The sequence below is a fragment of the Daucus carota genome, chromosome 7, assembly GCF_001625215.2.
Source record: "Daucus carota subsp. sativus chromosome 7, DH1 v3.0, whole genome shotgun sequence".
Classification (NCBI taxonomy): Eukaryota; Viridiplantae; Streptophyta; class Magnoliopsida; order Apiales; family Apiaceae; genus Daucus; species Daucus carota.
In genome coordinates, this window is record NC_030387.2 from 31924610 (window position 1) to 31944837 (window position 20228).

Consider the following 20228-nt stretch of genomic DNA (forward strand, 5'->3'; position numbering starts at 1 on the left):
TCGATTAGAGAGTTCAAAATCTCTTAACGAGTGCTTGTTTTGTTTGCAAATAGATCCATGTGATTAGTTAGTGACGTTCTTTATGAATGTCTTTGAAGGACTACATAGATTCACGTTAATCAAACATGATAACAAGCATGAAAGTAAAAAACACAAACAATTAAAATGAAAATCCCACGAGGGTGGGTAAAATCACAAATCCACTCAATATGAATGTATTACAAGATTAAAGTTGCTCCATCACATACAAACCTCCTCAACTTGATCACAAAAGTTCTATCTTGTGTATCTCTCACACAACTCTTTAAATATAAAGATGTGACTAGTATAAATCAGTTTGAAACTTTTTTTTTTTTGTCACAAGATTAGTTTGAAACTTAAAAACAAATTAAAGACTAAAAATCAATTATAAAATGAAGGTCGTAAAAGTTAGAAATTGATTTAACTTAATTCATTTAAATTTTTTAATTAGTAACTTTACAATATTTATATTAAATTTAATGTGATGAGACAACTTTCACTAAAATTTAAATATTTCAAATACGAGTTTACAGGTCAACCACAAAAGTCATAAGTCTATAAAACATCAAACAAGATATGAGGTGCTACTTGTATCTATGAGCGTACACTAGAGACCATAATTTCTATAATATATTTTGAAACAATATTGTATAATTATTTTAACTATAAATTCAATTTTTTTGGATCGTTATTAATGTGTTGAATTTTAAATGATTAAGTCGGATATAGTTGAAATATTTACAGACTTGCAATCATTATTTGTACTTCATAAGAAAAATTATTTCGTATTTAAAAAGTTACTTGTATGTTTACTATATTATTAGAGATGTTCATCAAATTAGTTTAAGAAAAAAAGAAAGAGATGTTCATCAAATTATATAAATAAACGAACCCGAATCATGAAAGATGAATTTAATTCTAGTAACATGATTACCAGTTTTTTTTTTGACAAACATGATTACCAGTTTAATTAAACTGTAACATACAGTTTCAATGCGAGTACAATACGAGACGAAAAAATGCAATGATTTATTTTAGCTGGTGTTATACATAAATTTGATTATATTTAAAAATTTGTTCCTCTCTAAAATATTGCTTATATGTTTACTACATGATTACATATGTTCATCAAATTGCATATTTGTTGTTAGCGAAAAATTAAACTTGATTTTAATTCTTATAATACGATTACAAGTTAATCCCTAATAAATCATGCGAGTTGCAATTTGATGTAGTACTGTTTTGCGATATGATCTATTACCAGCACAATTTAAACCGTTATAACATAATTTTACAATATATATTAATATATTATTTATAATTACATATAATTATATTATATATGCGTATATTATTTATGTATATATTTGTTCAGTATTTCAAGCCATTTTAAATTATTTAGCATTATCATCTTGCTTATTTTTCAGAAAAATATAATACTCCAGCCATCCTAATGAATTGTATACGCTAATTTTTGACACTTTTTTTAAGGGTTCTTTAAAGTATAATTTTACAATATTTTTTAAATTTTTTTGTTCTTAATAAAAATTCGATGTTAAACTTTTATTTGAAAAAGAAAAATTTTGAAAAAAATTATGTTACTATACTTTATTAGAGTCTCGAAATGCGAGCAGTGAACGTATACATCTCTTTGGACAGAGGGAACACCGTAATATACTACTCTTCATCTTCATTATTGTTCTATTTTATTTTTATAATTTTTTATGATACATATGAAATTGTAATTATTATATAACTTCATAAAAAATAACATTCTAGATATCATATAATTTGAAATCTTATTTATACTTCTAATCAGATAATATAAATATAACTAAACTTGCAAAGAGTATCGCACCTATTTTTAGTGTGCTTTATGTATATTTGTTTTTGTCTTTGATTCCTTGTGTTTTGAAAACTTTGACCAAATTACACAGGAGTATAGAATTAATCCATTAACATCATGTCCATAATGGTTAATTGATCATTTAATACCGGAAAATCCTTGGAATCATTATTTCTATATCTAAATTTAGAAGTTCCACAACTACTTTTTACATGCAGTTGTCATCTCAAAACTTGGAAATATATATTCTTAGTAAATAAAATGTGAAATAACTCTATGATTTTTATTAATTTCTAAAAAGAAACATACAAAATAGACAGGCATATCAATAGTGTACAAATCTAAATCCTACCTATATCCCTGGAAGGTTAGAAAGTTTAGTGTAACATGCCATTAATATCCACAAAGTTTTGTTTGGTTTCAGTTTCATCAAGGAAAGAATATCAAGAAATCTATCTCATCTTTTGGGTATTAAAGACATATCATAAATATATTATTAATTAATCACACATTAATATTCTCATGGGAAACAAAAGATTATTATAAAGGCATTGGTGGTAAGAGAGAAAAGATCATGCTAATATAGACAACGGTTGTTGACAAACTTTTAAGTCATTGTTTGTTATATGCCTGTCCATTTCTTCATTGTTGTAGTATGAGAGAGGGAGAGATTGAGAGAGAGAGAGAGAGGGAGATTTGAGAGAGAGAGAGGGAGAGAATCATGAGAGAGAGAGTATTATATGTGTCTGCAGCTGATCAGATAGTGACCCACTAGATCATTGTAATTTATTTCTTAAATTGTACTCCTACTTTTCTCTGTGTTCAATTGTGATAGTGAAAGTCATCCACTTTGGTTGTATAATACTAGTATATCACAACTCTTCTATATGGAATTTATGGGCTTTTTGTATAATTCTATATAATCCTCTCTCTTCTAGAGCTTGACCCAATTGCAGACTCTGACTCTTCATGGCTTTCTGCTACTGATTCTTGAATTTCTTGTGGAGCTTTCAAAAGGGTTTGTGCCTTTGTGGGCTCAACTTGGATTCTTGGTAAATTTCCTTCCTTATCAATATTATATTATGATATTTCTATTTGTTTTATTGCATAATTTATCTTTTCTTACATTATAATCCTTATTGTAACTGTTTTATGAAAATATTCTGTGCTTTAAACAAATTCTTTAGTCTTTAGTGAAATTTTTGGAGATTTATAGTTTGATAATTGTTGTGGCTATTTTTGAAGTGATATATGTATGTATATGTATATGCAGTTTTGGGTTCTTTCCTTTGTTTAATAGGCTTGGTAAGATAGCGTAGTACCTGAATGAGTTCCCAAGTCAACCTCATATTAGATTTCCTTCAATTGATGTTAGTTGTTGATAAAAGAAGATTCTGCGACTCTCGTCTGCTTAATGCTTAAGGGAGACGATTTGAGTGCTCTTGCAAGTTATAGAATTGAGATGCTTCGACATTGTCTTACAATTGATTATTAAATCCCTAACTTTTGTATCAGTCCAGTGGTGCTCAGTCTCGTTGCCGCAATGGCAACTAAATTACATTCCAAGGCATACTTTCCTGGATATTATTCAAGGGATCTTAGTAATGCGGGCAATGGGATGTGGGCACTTTATGATGAAGGCAAAAGCTTTCAGAATGAGCAAGTAAATGACTCATTCTTGGCAAGTTCAACTGTGGATAGATACATAGGATACAACAAAGAGAAAGTGAGGCAAACTATATTGAAGCATGAGTTGGTGTTCAGAGAACAGGTATGAGTATGACTGTTTCAGTTTTGTTTCTCAGTTCATGAAGCTTGTCTTATACTATGTCATTTAAACTGATTCCATTTGTTTTTATCAATTATAGAGAAATAAGAAATGATTTGCTGAGAACTAAGGTTTCATTTTCTCCAACTAGAGGAATGTATATAGTTGAACAGAAGGAGATTTCAACAAATGAACTTGTAACTTTATTTATCATGTTTCTCTTATTATTATTTGCATTGCCTGTCATTTGTCTTCCAGCTTCAAGAACTCCACCGCTTATATAGAAGGCAGAGGGACTTGATGAATGAATTTGGAAGGAGAGAATCACACAAATCTTTGTTGCTTGCTGAAACACCAAAACATAGTTTTCCTACACTGCAAAATTCTTATAAAGATGACAGTTATATATCCCGCATTTCTGATTCTTACATGGTAAAAGGTAAGGTACCATCCAATGACAGGACACACATGAAGGACTATGAATTTCTCAAGCCCGAATACAAGTTTCAGAAGAAAATGTTTGAACTTGAAGTGAATGATGAACTATCCACAAAAGATGGAGAAAAACGGGAAGAAAGAAATTTAAATAATCCGTCTTTGTCCAGCTTAGATATGAATTTGTGTCCTGGAAGTGTTTCAAACAGCCAGAGCAATAGGGATGCTAATAGATATGTTGTGAATTCAAAGAGAAACAATAACTTGGTCGACTTAAACGAACCGATATGGGTTGATGAATCATCCACTAGAGACCCTCCGAGGAATGTGGAAATATCCGTCAATCTGGAGGACGTAAGAGAGCGGGATATATTTGGGAATTCAAGCTTAAAGTCCCAGTCTGTATCTAAAGAATCATACCAAAGCTGCCATGGAGAAAAGGATGAGAAAAGTGTTTTCAACACTATACAGTCAGAAAGCCTCAAGAGTGGGAATTGGCACTTATCTCGCAACTCTAAATCTGGTACAGATATTTTAGGAGGTATTCAATATTATCTGTGTGTCTTTTAAAGCTATATGATATTAGTTTGACTAAAGGACTCATGCTTTTTGCAATCCTTCTTTCAATTATATCACTTAGTTAGAAAAGGGATAGTGCCTTCCACCTCATTGTGACCATATCCACCAAGTTTCCAAAGGCCATTTATATAGAGATCAAGTGTAATGACACTAATTTGAACTGTTCAATTAAACTCTATGGAACGCCTGTACCTTTAACCCTGTAGAGAGGATTCATTATATTACAGCACTGCAGTGGAGAGAAAGAGGGAACGAACCTGTTACTGACTTTTTCTTACAAGATTTAGTTCCTTTTCCATTGGTTAGTGGCTTTTTACTCTAGACATAATCACCAACCCTTTATAACATGACTAAATTGATGCTTGGTGGCATTTAACAAGCCGAAATTAAAGCTTTTGTTTTGTTAGTCTATATTTTACATGATTATATTTGAGTATTTTATACGATTTATAAGTTAATTCTATATCTATGTTATGTTGATGCCAAGATTGGAATAATTAAAAATCTCCAAGATTTTATTTTATTTTTGCTGAATTGTAGTCTGAGGATCATTACGTCACGCTTTTGGAGATGTTTTAAAAAGAGAATTATGTATAAAAAATCAACCCTTCTATCCAATCTCCCTTAAATTTTTCTTTTTAATATTTGGGAAATAATCTTATATGTTTTTTACCTTTTTCTTTAGTTTCTTCAAATTTTTGAAAGTGTTGGAAAGCTTTAGTGTAGCCATCTAAGAGTGTATGATAGCTTTTGTGGTATTATGCTTTCATATCTAATGTGTTTTCTTTTATCAATCTCTGGTGGTTCATCTTGCAGTAGAAAGTTGTACTTTGACTATAATTCTTTATTTGTCATTCACTACTAAACTGTCAGTAACATATCTGATTCCGGTCTTGTCAGGGCAAACAAGGTTAGATGAACATACTTCCCTCAGTAAGATTGCCGATGAGCGTTCATCTAAATTCTTTGAATATTCACAAGCTGATCCTAGGAAAGGCCATGATGCTCGGAAATTATTTGTCTTGGATGAAAGTAATGAAGCACCCCAGAAAATGAAAACAATTTTTGGTGTTCAAGTTTCTGAAGGAAACCTAAATAGATCTACTAATACTTGGTACTTACCTAGTTCTCGACCCCTTATTCAAGGATTTGATGCTATAGATTCTGAGTCTTCTTGTGCATCTCCCAGAGGAAAAATATGCAGTTCACTGGCTCAGAATATCGTGTCATCTCAGGATAATTCCGGGCATCGCACTTTATCTCCTTTTAATGGGAGGCCTCCTAGTTCTGCCATGCACATGGCAGAGCTTTCAGGAGAAAAAGGCACTAACAGTTTGAGACTACTTCCGGGATCAAATTTTGGAGCATCCCATCAGAGTGCACTCTCTTTTGGTTCTAATTCAAGTAAACAGCATGGATATCTGGATTTGAATACCTATGTTGCAGCTGCAAACAATTTTCAAAACAAGGTGGTTGCCAAACAAGATTCTGTGTTCGCAGATACAATAACTCATAGTACCGAGTCTATTGATAAACAGATTAAACCAGAAGTTACTTATCAGATGAGTTTGGACTCATTGCAGACTCACTCTCACCATTTCTTCAATAAAGCTGAAACTGTAAAGGGCCCCTTTAAGGACTTCACATCAGCAACATGTGGTTCTGACTTTGAAAGAAAAAGAGCTGCCGATAGTAATTCAAGATATAACGGTAAAAAGTTGGGTGATGATACTTTTCACGTGCCTCACTTTCCGAAGGTTCTGGTTTCTCCAATATGCCGCTCCAAACCAATTCATGATGTGTCCAACCTTGACTGTGATGGAGCCTCTAAAGTTTGTACCCAAAATTTAAAATCTGTTGGCCAACACAAGGAGACATATTCAATTGCAGATTATAGACTAAACAATCATTTTTCTGGTCGAAGACCTCAAATAGATTTAAATTTGACTCTGAATGAAGAAGAGACCCCATCTATACCCTCTGTTTCTGCCACTGTTGTGAAGATTGCGGCGACAGAGATTGATTTGGAGGCTCCTGCAGTTATTGAGTCTGATACTGATGTTTCCTTTGAAGCAGATCTTATAGAGAAGAAAACTGGGAAGTGCTCGAGAGTCTCGTCAGATGACTTTATGTATGATGAAATTTCCAAGATTGCAGCAGAGGCAATAATCAGCATCTCATCATCCCAGTTGGATCTTGCTGATCTTACTACAGAAGCTTTGCCTCCTCAACGCCTCCTGTGGTTGTCTGAAGTTATTTCTTCTTACGAAGGAAGTGATCATGATAGTGAAATTACCAAAGTTGTCTTAACTAATGTGGATGATACGTTTGATGAGGAAACTGTTCCCCAAGGCATGGATTACTTTGAGTTTATGACACTAAATTTGCAAGAAAGCAAGGTAGAGGATTACTGTGATCAGCCATATGTTCTGAACAATCGTGATGACGGAGATACTAGAGTCACTTCAGGAGCGAAACGGGGCCGAAGAAGACAAGCAAAAAGGGGAAGGCAGCTCAGGGACTTTCAAAGGGACATATTGCCTGGTCTTGTTTCTCTGTCAAGGCGTGAGGTGACCGAGGATCTGCAGACCATTGAAGAGATTTTTAAAGCTTCAGGTCAGAGTTGGCAGTCACGTTTCTCACGGAGGAGGACTGCTAGAAATGGAAGGGGGAGGAAGCGTTTGGGGGATTTGACTCCTTCACCAACAGAGACATTAAGTTGCCTGCCTCCACCAGAACAGCAGCCTATTTGTAGGGAATTGGAAGTTGAGGATAGAAACCTAACAGGGTGGGGAAAGAGGACGCGGCGTCTGCCAAGGCAGAGGTGCTCTGGTAATCATACTACTATGTTAAATTGTTGACATACACTCTCAGGATTTTCAATTGAGAAATTACAGTCAAGTTTGGAGCAAGGATTAAACTGTGCAGGTGCCATCATATCAGCACTGATGACATAAATTCTCATGTTTGGGCAAGAGTAGTAAAAGCATGTGAGACCCTTGGAAAGTCCTCGTCTTGCGCCTTTTTTCAGTTCACGGATCAAACCGTACGTTCTTGTTTAGTTTTAGCAAGTTCTGCAGTCATTGCTGTACATGTGCACTGTTATGTTCTTTAGGAATTTATTCAGGGAGTGGTCAATAATAAAGAGGCCTTTTCAGGAATATAAACTTGACAAGTATTCAGCATCTGAGTGTAATATACATGGATTTACATGATGTTCTTGTGTTTTATTACCTTTTTCTTTGTTATTAAGCAGTAATAACGTGTTTTTTAGTGCATCTATCTTCATATGCTATAACAATGTGTAACGTTGCAAGAAAGAGTAGAGATAAAGTTATAAGGCCTGTTATAGCATAAAAATCATAACATAAAAAATAAACTACTGCTGTCATAACTAAAAAATTATAAAAGGAGGTCCTACCGGGAGTCGAACCCAGGTCGCTGGATTCAAAGTCCAGAGTGCTAACCACTACACCATAGAACCACTTTTGATAAACAAATATAGAGATTAGATAAATATAAAATACTCTATTTTTAATTTGAGGATATATAACCCGATATTAGGGTTTAACAGTAGATGACAAATCATCATGGAGTCCAGGAACAAGAAAAGAAGCTATGGATGATATTTCTCTCTCACGCACACATGCAGGGTGAGTTGAGCATGAATGTGCTTGATTGCTTTGTTTTGGATTTTATTTATAAATGAGAAATCATTGTTTTTCTATATATTTGTTATTATTTTGTACTGTATAAATTAACTGCGTTGCTGTCTTCTTATATTTGTTTTTAATCTCGGTTTCTTAGTAGAATCAGATGCTGTTAGGTGCACAATTTGTGTAAATAATAGTTTGCCGTTTCTATTTTTATTTAGTTCTTCAATTGAATACTCATATAGTCATATGTATATGTAGCTGTTTTAAGTTACAAAACCTTATTTGAATACCAAGTGCGGGAAAAATTTGTCACAGCTATATATTTTACAGTTGTCGGCGGCAATGGTCTTTATATAGTCATATTGGCGTGGTTTGTGTAATTATAATTGGTGATTTGCATTATCAGGACCGGTGATTTGTATTGTTAATGTGATTGGTGATTTGTAGATGGTTTATAGGCTAGAACATTGTGTAGCGGAACATAACTTGATTAATTATTGGATTGTAAGACCCCTTTCTATGTGGGAGTCATGTGCACTGGGTAGGACCTCTAACATGTGAACATCAGACTTGAATGTGAACTTTCTGAGCCTAGTTATGATTGTGTGAACATCGGACTTAAATGTGAACTTTCGGAGCCTAGTTAGGATTGAATGATGTTGATATTGACTTGTCTAAGATTAATTTTCCTGCTTCAAGAGGAAGTTACTTTACATCCTATGTTTAACAAGATATATTAATCAGAAGGACTGAAAGTGGTCACTTCTTGGAAATATAGGCTTAAGTTACCTTCATGGCAACCACCATCCTGAACAATTATAAGCAACATACTTTTAGCGGAAAAAAATTGTTGGATGGTAAAAATCCTAGGAGTGACTTTTCCGCTAGAAGACACAAGACACTGTAGCCCCCTGCATTTTCATCAAAATCAAGGGTTAATGCCTTCCCGCGAAAGCTATTGTTTATTATTGTTGTTGTAGTTTGCATTAGTATTCCCATACATATGTGATCATCCAGGAACTCATGGGATACGGGATAACTTTTATGTGTTCATAGAATTCTATGCCTGCACCTTACAATGGTATCCTTCTATGCATTACACTATAAAATGTGTGCATTACTAGCTTTCAAAATCCATTTTTGCAATTTAAAATCAGTAAAAAAAAAAGATTGATCCATTTTATTGAACATGTAAATCTTTACTCTATAATTTAGAACGTAAGTTGTATATCAGACACACACCTACCTGTTCTTACGTGGCTTCATGTTTAATTACTTCTGAGCTACATGAAAAATAAAAAAGGTCCTACCGGGAGTCGAACCCAGGTCGCTGGATTCAAAGTCCAGAGTGCTAACCACTACACCATAGAACCAATTGATGTGACTGGTCTTGGGGATAGAAATAATACCTAGGCACATAACTCTCTTACACTGATGCCACGCACTGAGTAGGTCCAAGTTCTGAGTTGATTACAAATTACAGCAAGGAATTATGTTATTTTCCAGTCTTCGACCATATCCAAAATTTCATAGAACACATATTTCAGGATGAATTACGCACGATGGGTTTGTTTTTTCTTAAATGTTAAATATGTGTCTTTTTATATTTGTTTATTCACCTTGAAGAACTGCTCCTGCTTCCTTTGTTGTTTTAATCTTCATGTGGTGATAGAAGCTGTCAGGCAGCGCACTTGGTTTGGTCTGTTGTTCTTTTTTCTGTTCTCCGGTCTGTTCTTATTCTCTCACAAGTCAATTCATATATATACTGTAATACAAAGTTGGTTGCATCAAACATTCTGAAATTGACCTGTTTAAATTTTTTACTGCTGTCCAAAGGGCAAAGAGTTACTTCACAGGCAATTTTTTTTGACTCGTAGGAAGAGGGGGATATCAGATATGATCCTGAGGTCATTTTAACAGCACTTACATATAAAAAAAACTCGTCACTAATTCTTATATTCATCCGATGTTTAATGATTATTACAATCGAGTGAACTCAAAGTGGCTAGTTTTCAAAGTATATTTTATGTTCCTTATCTGGCAACCCTTAGACTGTTTATGCAACTACAGTATAGTTAGATATATTTATGTTCACTATTGCTTGTTTCATCATTATGTTAGAAATTAATATTTCCATATGCGATCATCTGTACATTGATGTTTGATTGTTTAATAGTGCAAGGTTAGTTTAATTATGAGTAAATGACAAAGGGGTGGCCAGAGTTTTTCAAAATTTGCAAAACTCCGGCCACCCCTTTGTCATTTACTCTTTAATTATATACTAGTATTCCACCAGTTCTATGAGAAAATTCCAACAAATATGGGGCCACTTTAATGATGTCATTTCATTCAGGGTTCTCTTTGCCTAACAGCATTTCATTACATTATTGCTTGCATGATAGTGTGAAATGTGTCGATTTTTAGCTTGGACATTCTTTTTATCCGATTAGAGACCGTTATATAACACTATTTAAAACATAAGACATAATGATAATACTGAATTTAAACTTCTTTCGAATGCAACAAGATAATGGATCTTAGAACTGATGAGTGGAAAAAATTGTGTTACTTGATATTCTTATTCTTCCATATCTGGATGAGTTCAATCACTCCTTTGTGAGAACTCCCACCATTTGCTACCGCTGCTCGAGCATTTTCCCTGATTTTTATCACCTGTGCTCTTAGCATTTCATTACCCATAACCTCTCTAATCTTTTCACTGATTTCCGTCCCTTTTACCACCATTTCCCCTCCCCACCCCCAATTTGCAGCCCATATTCCTAGCCCTCGTTTACTCAATACATATGCGTTCATCTTCTGGTCTCCATGCTGGGGCCAAGCTAAAATGGGAACACCATGCCATGCGGCCTCAGTAACAGAATTCCATCCACAGTGACTTACAAACCCACCAACTGCTGGGTGACTCAATATCTGTTCTTGATTCACCCATTGGTTAACTACCAATCCTTTATCCTTCCCCTTCTTCATAAACTCCTCGTCAACAAGCTCATCCAACACCTTTCCATCCTCTCTATCAACTTTCTTTTCCTTCACTACCCAAATGAACCTACACTCGCTCCTCAGCAAGCCGTCAGCCAGTTCCTTGTTTTGCTCCCTGGAAATGGCAGTCCTACTCCCAAAGCTTACAAATACAACTGAATTCATCGGTTGGCCATCAAGCCATGTTAGTGACCGGCTCCTCTCAAAACCGCATGGTTCAAATGGCCCTATGGCTGTCACTGGTGGCAACCTTGTTATTACTTCACCAGCATTGAGGGCTACTAATGGTTCTTGTTCAAAATTTTCAAATGTATTGATTAGTATTCCATCTGCTTGTAGCATTGCTTTTCCATTCTCCATTAATTGGGTCCTAAACAAGCTATCCTTCTCAGAAAGTAATGGCGGAGGAATCCATGATATGGGCAGAGGCTGCATACCTGGGATCGTAAAAAGGTCATTTTCACCTCTTGAGCCAGCAATGGCATGGAAGGACAGAAACAGTGTTGACATTTGGGCAGATGATGTGAAGAGGACATAGTTAGGAAGGTTAAGGGATTGCGTTACCGGGATAATGGTAGAGGCTAAGCTCATGTCTGTTATGAGAGCAGAGAGAGATGAAGTTATGGAACATAATATGGGAGAAAGAAGGTGTGAAGAGCGACGAATGGCTTCATATTGAATATAGAAAGGATCTTCTGAAGGGGAATCATATGGGACGAGAGGAAGTTGTGATGCGGTTATTTGAGGGTAAGTCGAGAAGAAGCAAGAAAGAGCCTGTGATTCAGCTAGTGAGACTGTTGTCTGTGCCGTGATCAGAGTGACTCTGACATTGTGGGATATAAGTGAAACAGCAAGACGAAGAAAGGGTGTTAGATGTCCCATACCAGAGCTGGGAATCAGAGCTACATGGGCATTATGATTGTGGTTATCAGAATTTGCCATTTTTCTCTGCAGAATGTAAATGGCAGTGTCAATTTAGGAATTTATGAAAGTATACAATATTCAGGCTTTGCAAATAGTCAAGCCTGGCAACTAGCTTTGACTTGGAAAACCATCTGCTTTTAGTGATCCACATATCTCCTGTATTATATTTTAGTTAAATTTTAATGGATATTCAAAGATTTTATTTGTCAATTTTCGTGCAGCCCAAGCTACAATCAACAAGAAAAGTAGAAAACTTGTCTTCATCATTCACATACCAAAGTAAGACGGTAGTTCTGAACTCTGCTTGCACTCATAGCTTTTTGAGACTATGTTTCTTCCTATTTAAATATCAATAACTGAGTGATTGCTGGCACAAGGACAACGAATTTTAAATGTTATCTGTATCGTTTATACATTCTGTAAATTGTATAACATTCAGGAATGCGTTAAAATGTGGAAATAATAACGCATCATGTCCATTTAATCTGATTTTTCATTGTTTATCTGCTAAGCTCTAATAAATCATTGTTGCTGTCAATATCTTTGCAGCAGCCCCCGGCCCTTTCTGATAATGTGAGACCCTTTTTTGGTACGATGCTCACCCCTCATTCAGCACATCAACATCAAGAACGAAAAAACCAGATGACGGACCAGAAGTTCAGATAAATGCACTCTGTCGCAGTGGCACAAGATTATATGGGTTGGGGAATATGACTTCTTGAATTGTAATAATGCATCCAGTGTCACAAGTGCTACAGCATAACACGCCAATGGATGGGACTCTTACTCATGCTGCGAGGGCAAGTAGACAATGATCCGCATTTTTATGAATTATTGAGGTATTTTATCCTGTCTAGAAAAATCTGGAATATCATAATTCATATGTGGCTCAGATGAGTTCTGTTTTTCTTGAATTAGTTCAATGACTATTATATGACCTTACACAACAAGAGGGATTAGCTTCACCTAGTCTTATTTTGAGAAAAAACAAGAAAATTATGTTTTATTAGGTAGGAGGAGGACAGGTTGATGTGGTATTATCCTAAAACTCTGCCAGCTTCTTGTCTGACTGATCACTAATGTCTCTTCAGGCTCTAACTTATGTTCAAGTGGTTTACTCAACTTGTTCTATAACAATCAGTTCACATTTGTTAAATCATTTTAATCAAACAAAGACATTCGCGGACCAATTTAAGAATTAGTGCTTATCCAAAGAGACTTGTCGTTACATAACCTGATTAGTTCTCTTTCAGGAAGGCGGGGTAGAACGAGATGGTGGTAACCAATTTTGGACTAAGCACCAGGAAGCCTTTCAGCTCGTAAGTGGGGTTTAGTGATGATAGCTTACATAAATATCGACGCTGTTAAGTTTTTGACACGCTACCCTTGTTCTTGAATCAAACCGATTTCTGTACAGACCAATATTAAACTATACATTTGCGAAAATGAGCAACACTGATTACAACCCCACAAGTCACACATATAAGCTCTTTATTCTATCAATGGAGAAACAACAATACTTCCATCTTTATTTGATCAATAAACTGAATGTCATCACACACATTATACACCACCATGTCACCCTTTAAATCAACACAAATAACTATGGTGACATGATATATTAAAAATGAATGAAACTGAATACTGATTTCTTTCTTTATTCCAGATGGTCATGTGGCCTGAGAGACAGGAACATTGCTGCATACTGCCGGAGTCTCTGCTCACTGTCCCTGCCACTGTCACTACCACCGCCATTTACAGTTACATGATTCATCGGGGGCCTCGTCCTTGTCATGTAACGCCTCCAACCCAACTGTATATTAACAGCTGCCCAGGTTCTCCAGTTTGATGAATAGTATCTCGCTGTTCTCTTCAGCCTCTCATTTGCAAACTTGTAGCGGAAGTGATCAGTAATGTATCGAAGATTATTTGCACTTAGTGCAAATGCCTCTGTTGACTCGATGCATGTAAATGTGGCTGAGGAGGAAGGTAGCCTGTCCACAAACGGACGTCGAAGGCACCATGACAGGAGTTCATCACCCAAAAAGCCTCCTGGTTCAAGTATGCTCGTGGCTACCACACCTTTGCTCAGGTTTTGGCTACTCTTGACGCGACCACGGACAATGAACATAATTCTTGGTACAGGATCTCCTTCTCGAATAATCTGTATATGAATATCATAGATAGCAACAAACTTTCTTAATTATTTCTTTTGTTAATATGATCAGATGCCTTATACATTGTTACTGTAAAAACCGAGAAAAATGAAATAATACTAGCAGCCATTGCTTTTCTGTTTTTTCACCTTTTCATCTTTGGAGAAGACGAGAGGCACAACACGATCACATATGTTGTCAAGAATGAGTCCATCTAATGTTTCAAATAGGGGCACCTAAAACGTAGAAACGTTAGTTGAAGTAACTATGAGAGGAGTTCTTCGGATAAGTGGTTTAGAAACCAACAAATTTGGATGAGTTTGATCATATGAAGTTAAAGAATCTTTACCTTTTTTATAAGGTCTAGGCAAAGATATCGTTTGATGTCACGTCGAAGCCCTTCCGGTAAGTCTTTAACCAGCTCCATCTCATCATCTCCACCCATGGCCGCCCATTTTTGGCGTTCATAATGCCGAACTCTTTGTCTTAGTTGAGAAGGTAACTGTCTTCTCTTCATCCACCATTCCATGTCTCGGATCCGAAGCTGCATTTTTCTCTTCTTTGCCATTACGGCATGCAAGAATACCTAAATTTCAAATCCAAATTGTTAAAATTGCATCATGAGTACAGCATTCTTAAATGGATGAGGATCTATATTAGTAAATATTCATACTTAAAATTTACCTGAATGTTTCCAATCAACAGAGTAAAGAGCATTAAACCACTGAGCACAATTACTATACTGAAGACAACTTCTAGCCAGTTACTTGTGGGTTCCAAGTCATTTCCAAAAGTACTGTAAATAACACAAAAAATTTATTGTGTGATCTGCAATTTCCAAGGAAAAGGAGGTAAGTTCTGTTGTATACCTGAGGGTCATTAGACCCCAAAAAATTGGATAAAGAATCTTGACAGTAATTGAGTTGCTGGAAATGACAGGGAGAGCCCATTGGTAGATACCATGGCGAAATGGTCCATTAGCATCCAGACACAGCGGGATATTCACCATCATCGTCGAGTTCCCACTGCATGGATATCCTGAAGTGTCTGTAGACTGGAAAAACTGGTAACAGACCTCTTGTGAGCACGATAAAGAGAGGTTACATGAAGCTCTGCTTGCACACTGTTGTGTGAGACACGAAGCTACTCTTTGTATAGCGAGAACGTACCAACATCCTCCAGCAACCTGGGAAACAATGGACCAATTCTAATCAAATTTTGACAGACTATTAAGCTGATAGGCAGGTAGAGAAATGATCAAACACAGAAAACTCACATGAGAAGCAATGAAGTACGCGATGAGATTAAGTGCAAAACCCCACCAGATGGTGCCAAAGAGATAACCTGTAACCTTCTGCATTCTTCTCATTAAGCAAAGGCAATGGTAGACCTTGGGAAGGAATTGGAATAAGAACATAAGTAGAAGAATTGTCATGATCAATTTAATCTTCTCTTCTCTAATCAATTTTGGAACCACCAACCAAAATATAGCCTGAAATCAGACAAAAAGAACAAAACGATTCAGTTCAACACAAGTGAATATGGAATTAACACTCATTGGAAAACAATCTAGACTCCTATAATCATATCAAGGACTAGCAATATGGACTAAATTTAGAATACAAATTTCATTTCATTCTCCCCCGATTTCATTTCATCCAAGTGAACGCAGTCTAAGGGTATGATCATTCAGCAATTAGATCAAATTATGTTTATCATAGGCTAATTACCTGAGGAACCGGAAGTATGACAAATATATCAAACCAGAAGCCCTTCAGAGAATGAACATAATGATCCGCAATAGCGCGTGAGTCCCACACCAGCTTCCCGCAACCAACCACCAGAGACTCCCTCGAAACATAAGCCAACCGAAACTGCAACCAGAGATGAAAAAGATGCACAGCGTCCACACATGTGCGCAGCACGGTCACAATGGCCGCCAAGCCCCCATTCATATACAAACAGGGCGAGCCAGATCGACCAATTGATAGTGCATAAAAGAACAGAGGATCAATAGCCAAGGCCATGCCCCGGGCCAGCAAGAACACTCTGTTCCACTTCTGCACACGCTTGCTTCTTGGATCAAGCACGCGCCCAAAAGGACCTGAGTCTTGACGACGACGACGTTCAGCTGCAGTAGGCTTAAGGTCTAGGCGGGAGCTTATTGGGACGAGTGAAGACCCCGCAGAGGCTTCCCATTGAGGTTGGTTAGCCCGGTCACATGATGTGGAGTGGAAAGCAGGGATGCCTACTTGAGTGCAAGCGTAGCACTCAGCCCCGTTGCCTGTGTTATCATCGTCGTCGTTAGTGGAGTTGTTTGGCTGAGCCGGCCGCATGAAAAACAACCTGCAGGTTGAAAATAAATCAATCAACTATAAACAGAGAGAAAAAAATTAAATACATCAATACATCCTGTCAGGTTCCACTTAAAAGTCAGAACCACGTTATACTTAGAACCTTAGAACAAATATATTTCGGGCAGGGTTCAATATAGAAACGGAGAACTGAGAGAACTAAACATTCCGCGCTTTATTATGTAATGCTAAATTTATTGTGCAGTTGCTCTGGTTCTCACAGTTCTCCGGTCTTTAAGTATAAGTATGAACTAGGTACCTTGAGGGGAAGGAGGAGGAAGTAGGGAGGTGGGGAGTGGAGATAGGCATGATTGGGAGAAGAGATCAGTGCTAAACTTCATGGAAGACTATACAAATTTTGATACAACTTGTATCAACTGTGAGGCCCAAGAAGAAGAAGAGAACATGGGAGGTCAGAATGAAAGAGTGGTGGATATATAAGTACCAAAACAAAACAAAAAAAATTCAATTCATATTATACAAATACATCTCCTAGTAAAATCTTTCAAAATATTCTGATAGGTCTCGTAAACATACATATTTCTGGATTGTGATTTCTATTATTTGTAAAACTCACACCAACAATTTTTTTTACCATAAGCTGATACTAGTCAATTACACGTTGAAAGGCCAAATATCATACAAACTGGTCGTCGTGTATTTTTTTATCGTGAATTAACACTAACCGCATCACACACAACATCGATGCAACCCGATGTCCTAAAATAAAATGCACATTTTAAAATAGATCCAATTCCTAACATGCTGATATGAAAGTGTTGCTATCAAAAGGACATGATACTTCCAGGGTTGTGCTTGTCAAACTTAGAGCAAGAAGCCTGCAGATCTCTCTTTGCTCTTTGTCCTGACCATTTGTTCTGGCATTTGAAATGACTTAATGTCTGGTTATTTCCAAGACTAAAAACAATGGTTAATGTTAATCGTGTCCATGTTCACTTCATACTTGAGTTGGATTTTGTTTATGAATAAATCCTGGAATTCTGTGCCTGTTTTGTTTTCTGGAAATGTGCTGTTTACTTTCAAAATCATCATATATCAACAAATATACATGTCGGTCTTATTTTCAAAAAAATAAAAATTTGAATTTACAAGTCGATCATTTTCATTCCTGAATAGTGATAGTTTTCGCATCACTCTTATAACCAGAAGCTGGTTTTGGCATATGGACAACTGGGTTGAAGCATACATTTAGCATCCCTATCCACGATTTGTTTGCAAAACTTGATGAGTGGCTAAAAGCAGTCCACAGCTTACATATATAGCACCAGTCGTATGTAATATCTTGTAATTTTTCAGTTAAGTTCCGGAAGAAGCTCCGAATGTTATTTGTGAAAACACGAGAGACCTGGCAGAATCAGAATTCCGAAAAAAGCTGATATTGAAATTTTATTATCTGTGCATATCGTAATGATAAAATGATCTGAATTATGAGCATAAGGCAAGGGGATATGTTTAGCGTCATGTGAGATGTTTCTGTCTCGTTGTTTATTCAAGATTTGTAGGCAAGATATTGAAAATGGCCAAAATAGCATCCTATAAGTGTTTACATAGAATTACATAATTGTTGAGAATGACAGCTGGAATTGGAACAAAACAACAACTGGAGGGGGTCACCTCAATTGAATATATACGTGGTGTGTAAAGCAAAGCGGAAGGTGCATTATTTTGGGAATAGAGTGTGGTCGTTTTCATTATTCGTACGCCCATGTTCCGTACCCGGTTTCTCCTTGTATACATGACAAGCTAAGACATGCCCCTTGAGAACAAGGAAGAAAATTCTGCAATGGTTTCTTCGTTTTCTGTAACTTCACTTGTATGTTGTATGGGTTTTGCTTGAAGAATGTCCTCGAAGAGATTTCACAATTATACGTGTCGAGCAGCTGATCCTAATTATTCGGGTGTCCTAACCGAATATTTAAAATGATGCTCTCTCTTTCTAAATTGCAAATACTCAACGATAAAAAGAGATGATGATAATATTAAAAGTACAATATTCAAGTGTCATAAAATTTAAAGTACAGATACAGAGTGCACTTTAAATCCTACATAGTGCATTTTAAATTCTGTATATGAAGATCCAGTAATATTCTTTTGCCTTAATTTTGTTTGTCAGTATATTTAACAAGTACTTCACGAGGAACTCCTGCACTCCTGGATCTCATGAATATCAAGTACTGTTTGATGAACGCTTTCCTGTAGCCATGGAAATATCAAAAAGTTAAAAGTATAGCAGTAAGAATCATTTTATACATACTATTCAATAGCTTTGTGAACTAGAGGAGTTTCGACGATAAAATTAATATATATTAATGTTGTCTTTGGTTTAGACGGATGAGAGAGTAAAATTATTTGAGATTAATAGAGATAGGAGGGAAATTATTTGGGGCGTTTACGTTGGTATGGACATATTAGGCGTAAATGTAATTCAGCGCCGGTTCGAAGAGTTGAACACTTATCGGTTCGAGGCAAGAGAAAGAGAGGTCGGCCCCGTCGCACGTGGTCTGATCAATTAAGTTTGGACTTGGGAACCCTAAATCTCACGGGGATATGACATTTGATAAGAATGATTGGCGACGGCGTATCAGAGTAGTTGAGACTCGGTCTCATGATTTACAGAGGTTTTGAGTATTGGGGTGTTATGCTTTAGGAAGAGGTTTGCACTAATCTCTCTTCTCCCACGCCTTTATCTTTGCAATTGTTTCCTCCACTGGACTTTGCCGCTACTGATGGGTAATATTTCGATAAGTCTCATGTGAAGGCCATGAGCTAAGGTATTGTAATAATATTGTATCACACACCCTTTTAATTATTGTGCACTAAGCCGGGGATCTTCACAGAAACAACCTCTCTCCTTTAAAGGTAGGGGCAGGACTGCGTACATTTTACCCTCTTCAGACGCTGCTGTAAGCGGGAATACTAAGTACGTATGGTATGGCAAGATAGGAGAGAAGAAATCGAGAAAAAAGGAATGAAACATTTCATATGAATTTCTTTTAATAATTATGCATAAGTGTCAAATCATTACCAATCCAAACATTCAGTCAAGGAAATATATATTTTTTGATTATATGAGATAACAGTATACATTTATATATGATTGTAAGTTAGTTCCATAAATATTAAATATTATAATGTATATAAATATATCTATTGTCGAGATGGATGAAAAGTTATATATCTCGATCAAAGCAGGAGAAAGTAATGTATATTTATTTGAATTGTTTTAAATTATCCGAAAGTGTTAGAATAAGTTTGTTAGTTTAGAAAATTAATTTGAATATATTAGTAATGATATATCAAAGAATTTATATCATTATTTCTTAGAAATAGGTTATGAATTATATTGAATTTTTAGAAGTTAAATTTATGAGTCGAAAAATATATAATGAGAAATCTTTTTGCATATCATCTTCTTTCAATTTCTTTACACAAAACACCAACAATAATATATGACCCATAATGATGTTA

General features: G+C 35.9%; 3 protein-coding genes, 1 long non-coding RNA gene and 2 other non-coding genes across 8 annotated transcripts; 2 read left to right on the plus strand and 4 right to left on the minus strand.

Annotated features, from left to right (window-relative positions):
- The first annotated feature begins 2422 nt into the window (after positions 1–2422).
- LOC108196621 (uncharacterized) lies at positions 2423–7864 on the plus strand. Of its 3 annotated transcripts, none has more exons than XM_017363990.2 (4): positions 2423–2919; positions 3388–3638; positions 3894–4611; positions 5550–7864. In XM_017363990.2, exons 2-4 carry the CDS (start codon positions 3411–3413, stop codon positions 7508–7510), a joined length of 2907 nt encoding a protein of 968 aa, XP_017219479.1. In that variant the 5' UTR covers positions 2423–2919; positions 3388–3410; the 3' UTR covers positions 7511–7864. The 3 variants fall into 3 exon arrangements, with proteins under 3 accessions (XP_017219479.1, XP_017219478.1, XP_017219480.1); XM_017363989.2 differs by having other exon boundaries at positions 2424–2919; positions 3383–3638; XM_017363991.2 differs by having other exon boundaries at positions 2427–2919; positions 3383–3638; positions 3894–4593.
- Positions 7865–8061: 197 nt separating this feature from the next.
- On the minus strand, positions 8062–8133 carry TRNAQ-UUG (transfer RNA glutamine (anticodon UUG)). The gene has a single exon. It is a non-coding gene; the product is annotated as a tRNA-Gln (tRNA).
- Positions 8134–9606: 1473 nt separating this feature from the next.
- On the minus strand, positions 9607–9678 carry TRNAQ-UUG (transfer RNA glutamine (anticodon UUG)). Its single transcript has one exon. It is a non-coding gene; the product is annotated as a tRNA-Gln (tRNA).
- A 1174-nt stretch (positions 9679–10852) lies between these two features.
- LOC108196233 (UDP-glycosyltransferase 708G1) lies at positions 10853–12462 on the minus strand. The gene has a single exon (XM_017363427.2). The coding sequence runs from the start codon at positions 12245–12247 to the stop codon at positions 10871–10873; it is 1377 nt and encodes a 458-aa protein (XP_017218916.1). The 5' UTR covers positions 12248–12462; the 3' UTR covers positions 10853–10870.
- Positions 12463–12520: 58 nt separating this feature from the next.
- Positions 12521–14261, plus strand: LOC108196234 (uncharacterized). The gene is made up of 3 exons (XR_001801732.2): positions 12521–13068; positions 13483–13548; positions 13896–14261. It is a non-coding gene; the product is annotated as an uncharacterized LOC108196234 (long non-coding RNA).
- Positions 13733–17184, minus strand: LOC108196232 (cyclic nucleotide-gated ion channel 2). Its single transcript, XM_017363426.2, has 8 exons — positions 16999–17184; positions 16116–16731; positions 15662–15877; positions 15255–15571; positions 15070–15181; positions 14735–14971; positions 14535–14621; positions 13733–14393 (listed from the first exon to the last, which is right to left on the minus strand). Exons 1-8 carry the CDS (start codon positions 17046–17048, stop codon positions 13887–13889), a joined length of 2142 nt encoding a protein of 713 aa, XP_017218915.1. The 5' UTR covers positions 17049–17184; the 3' UTR covers positions 13733–13886.
- Positions 17185–20228: the final 3044 nt, after the last annotated feature.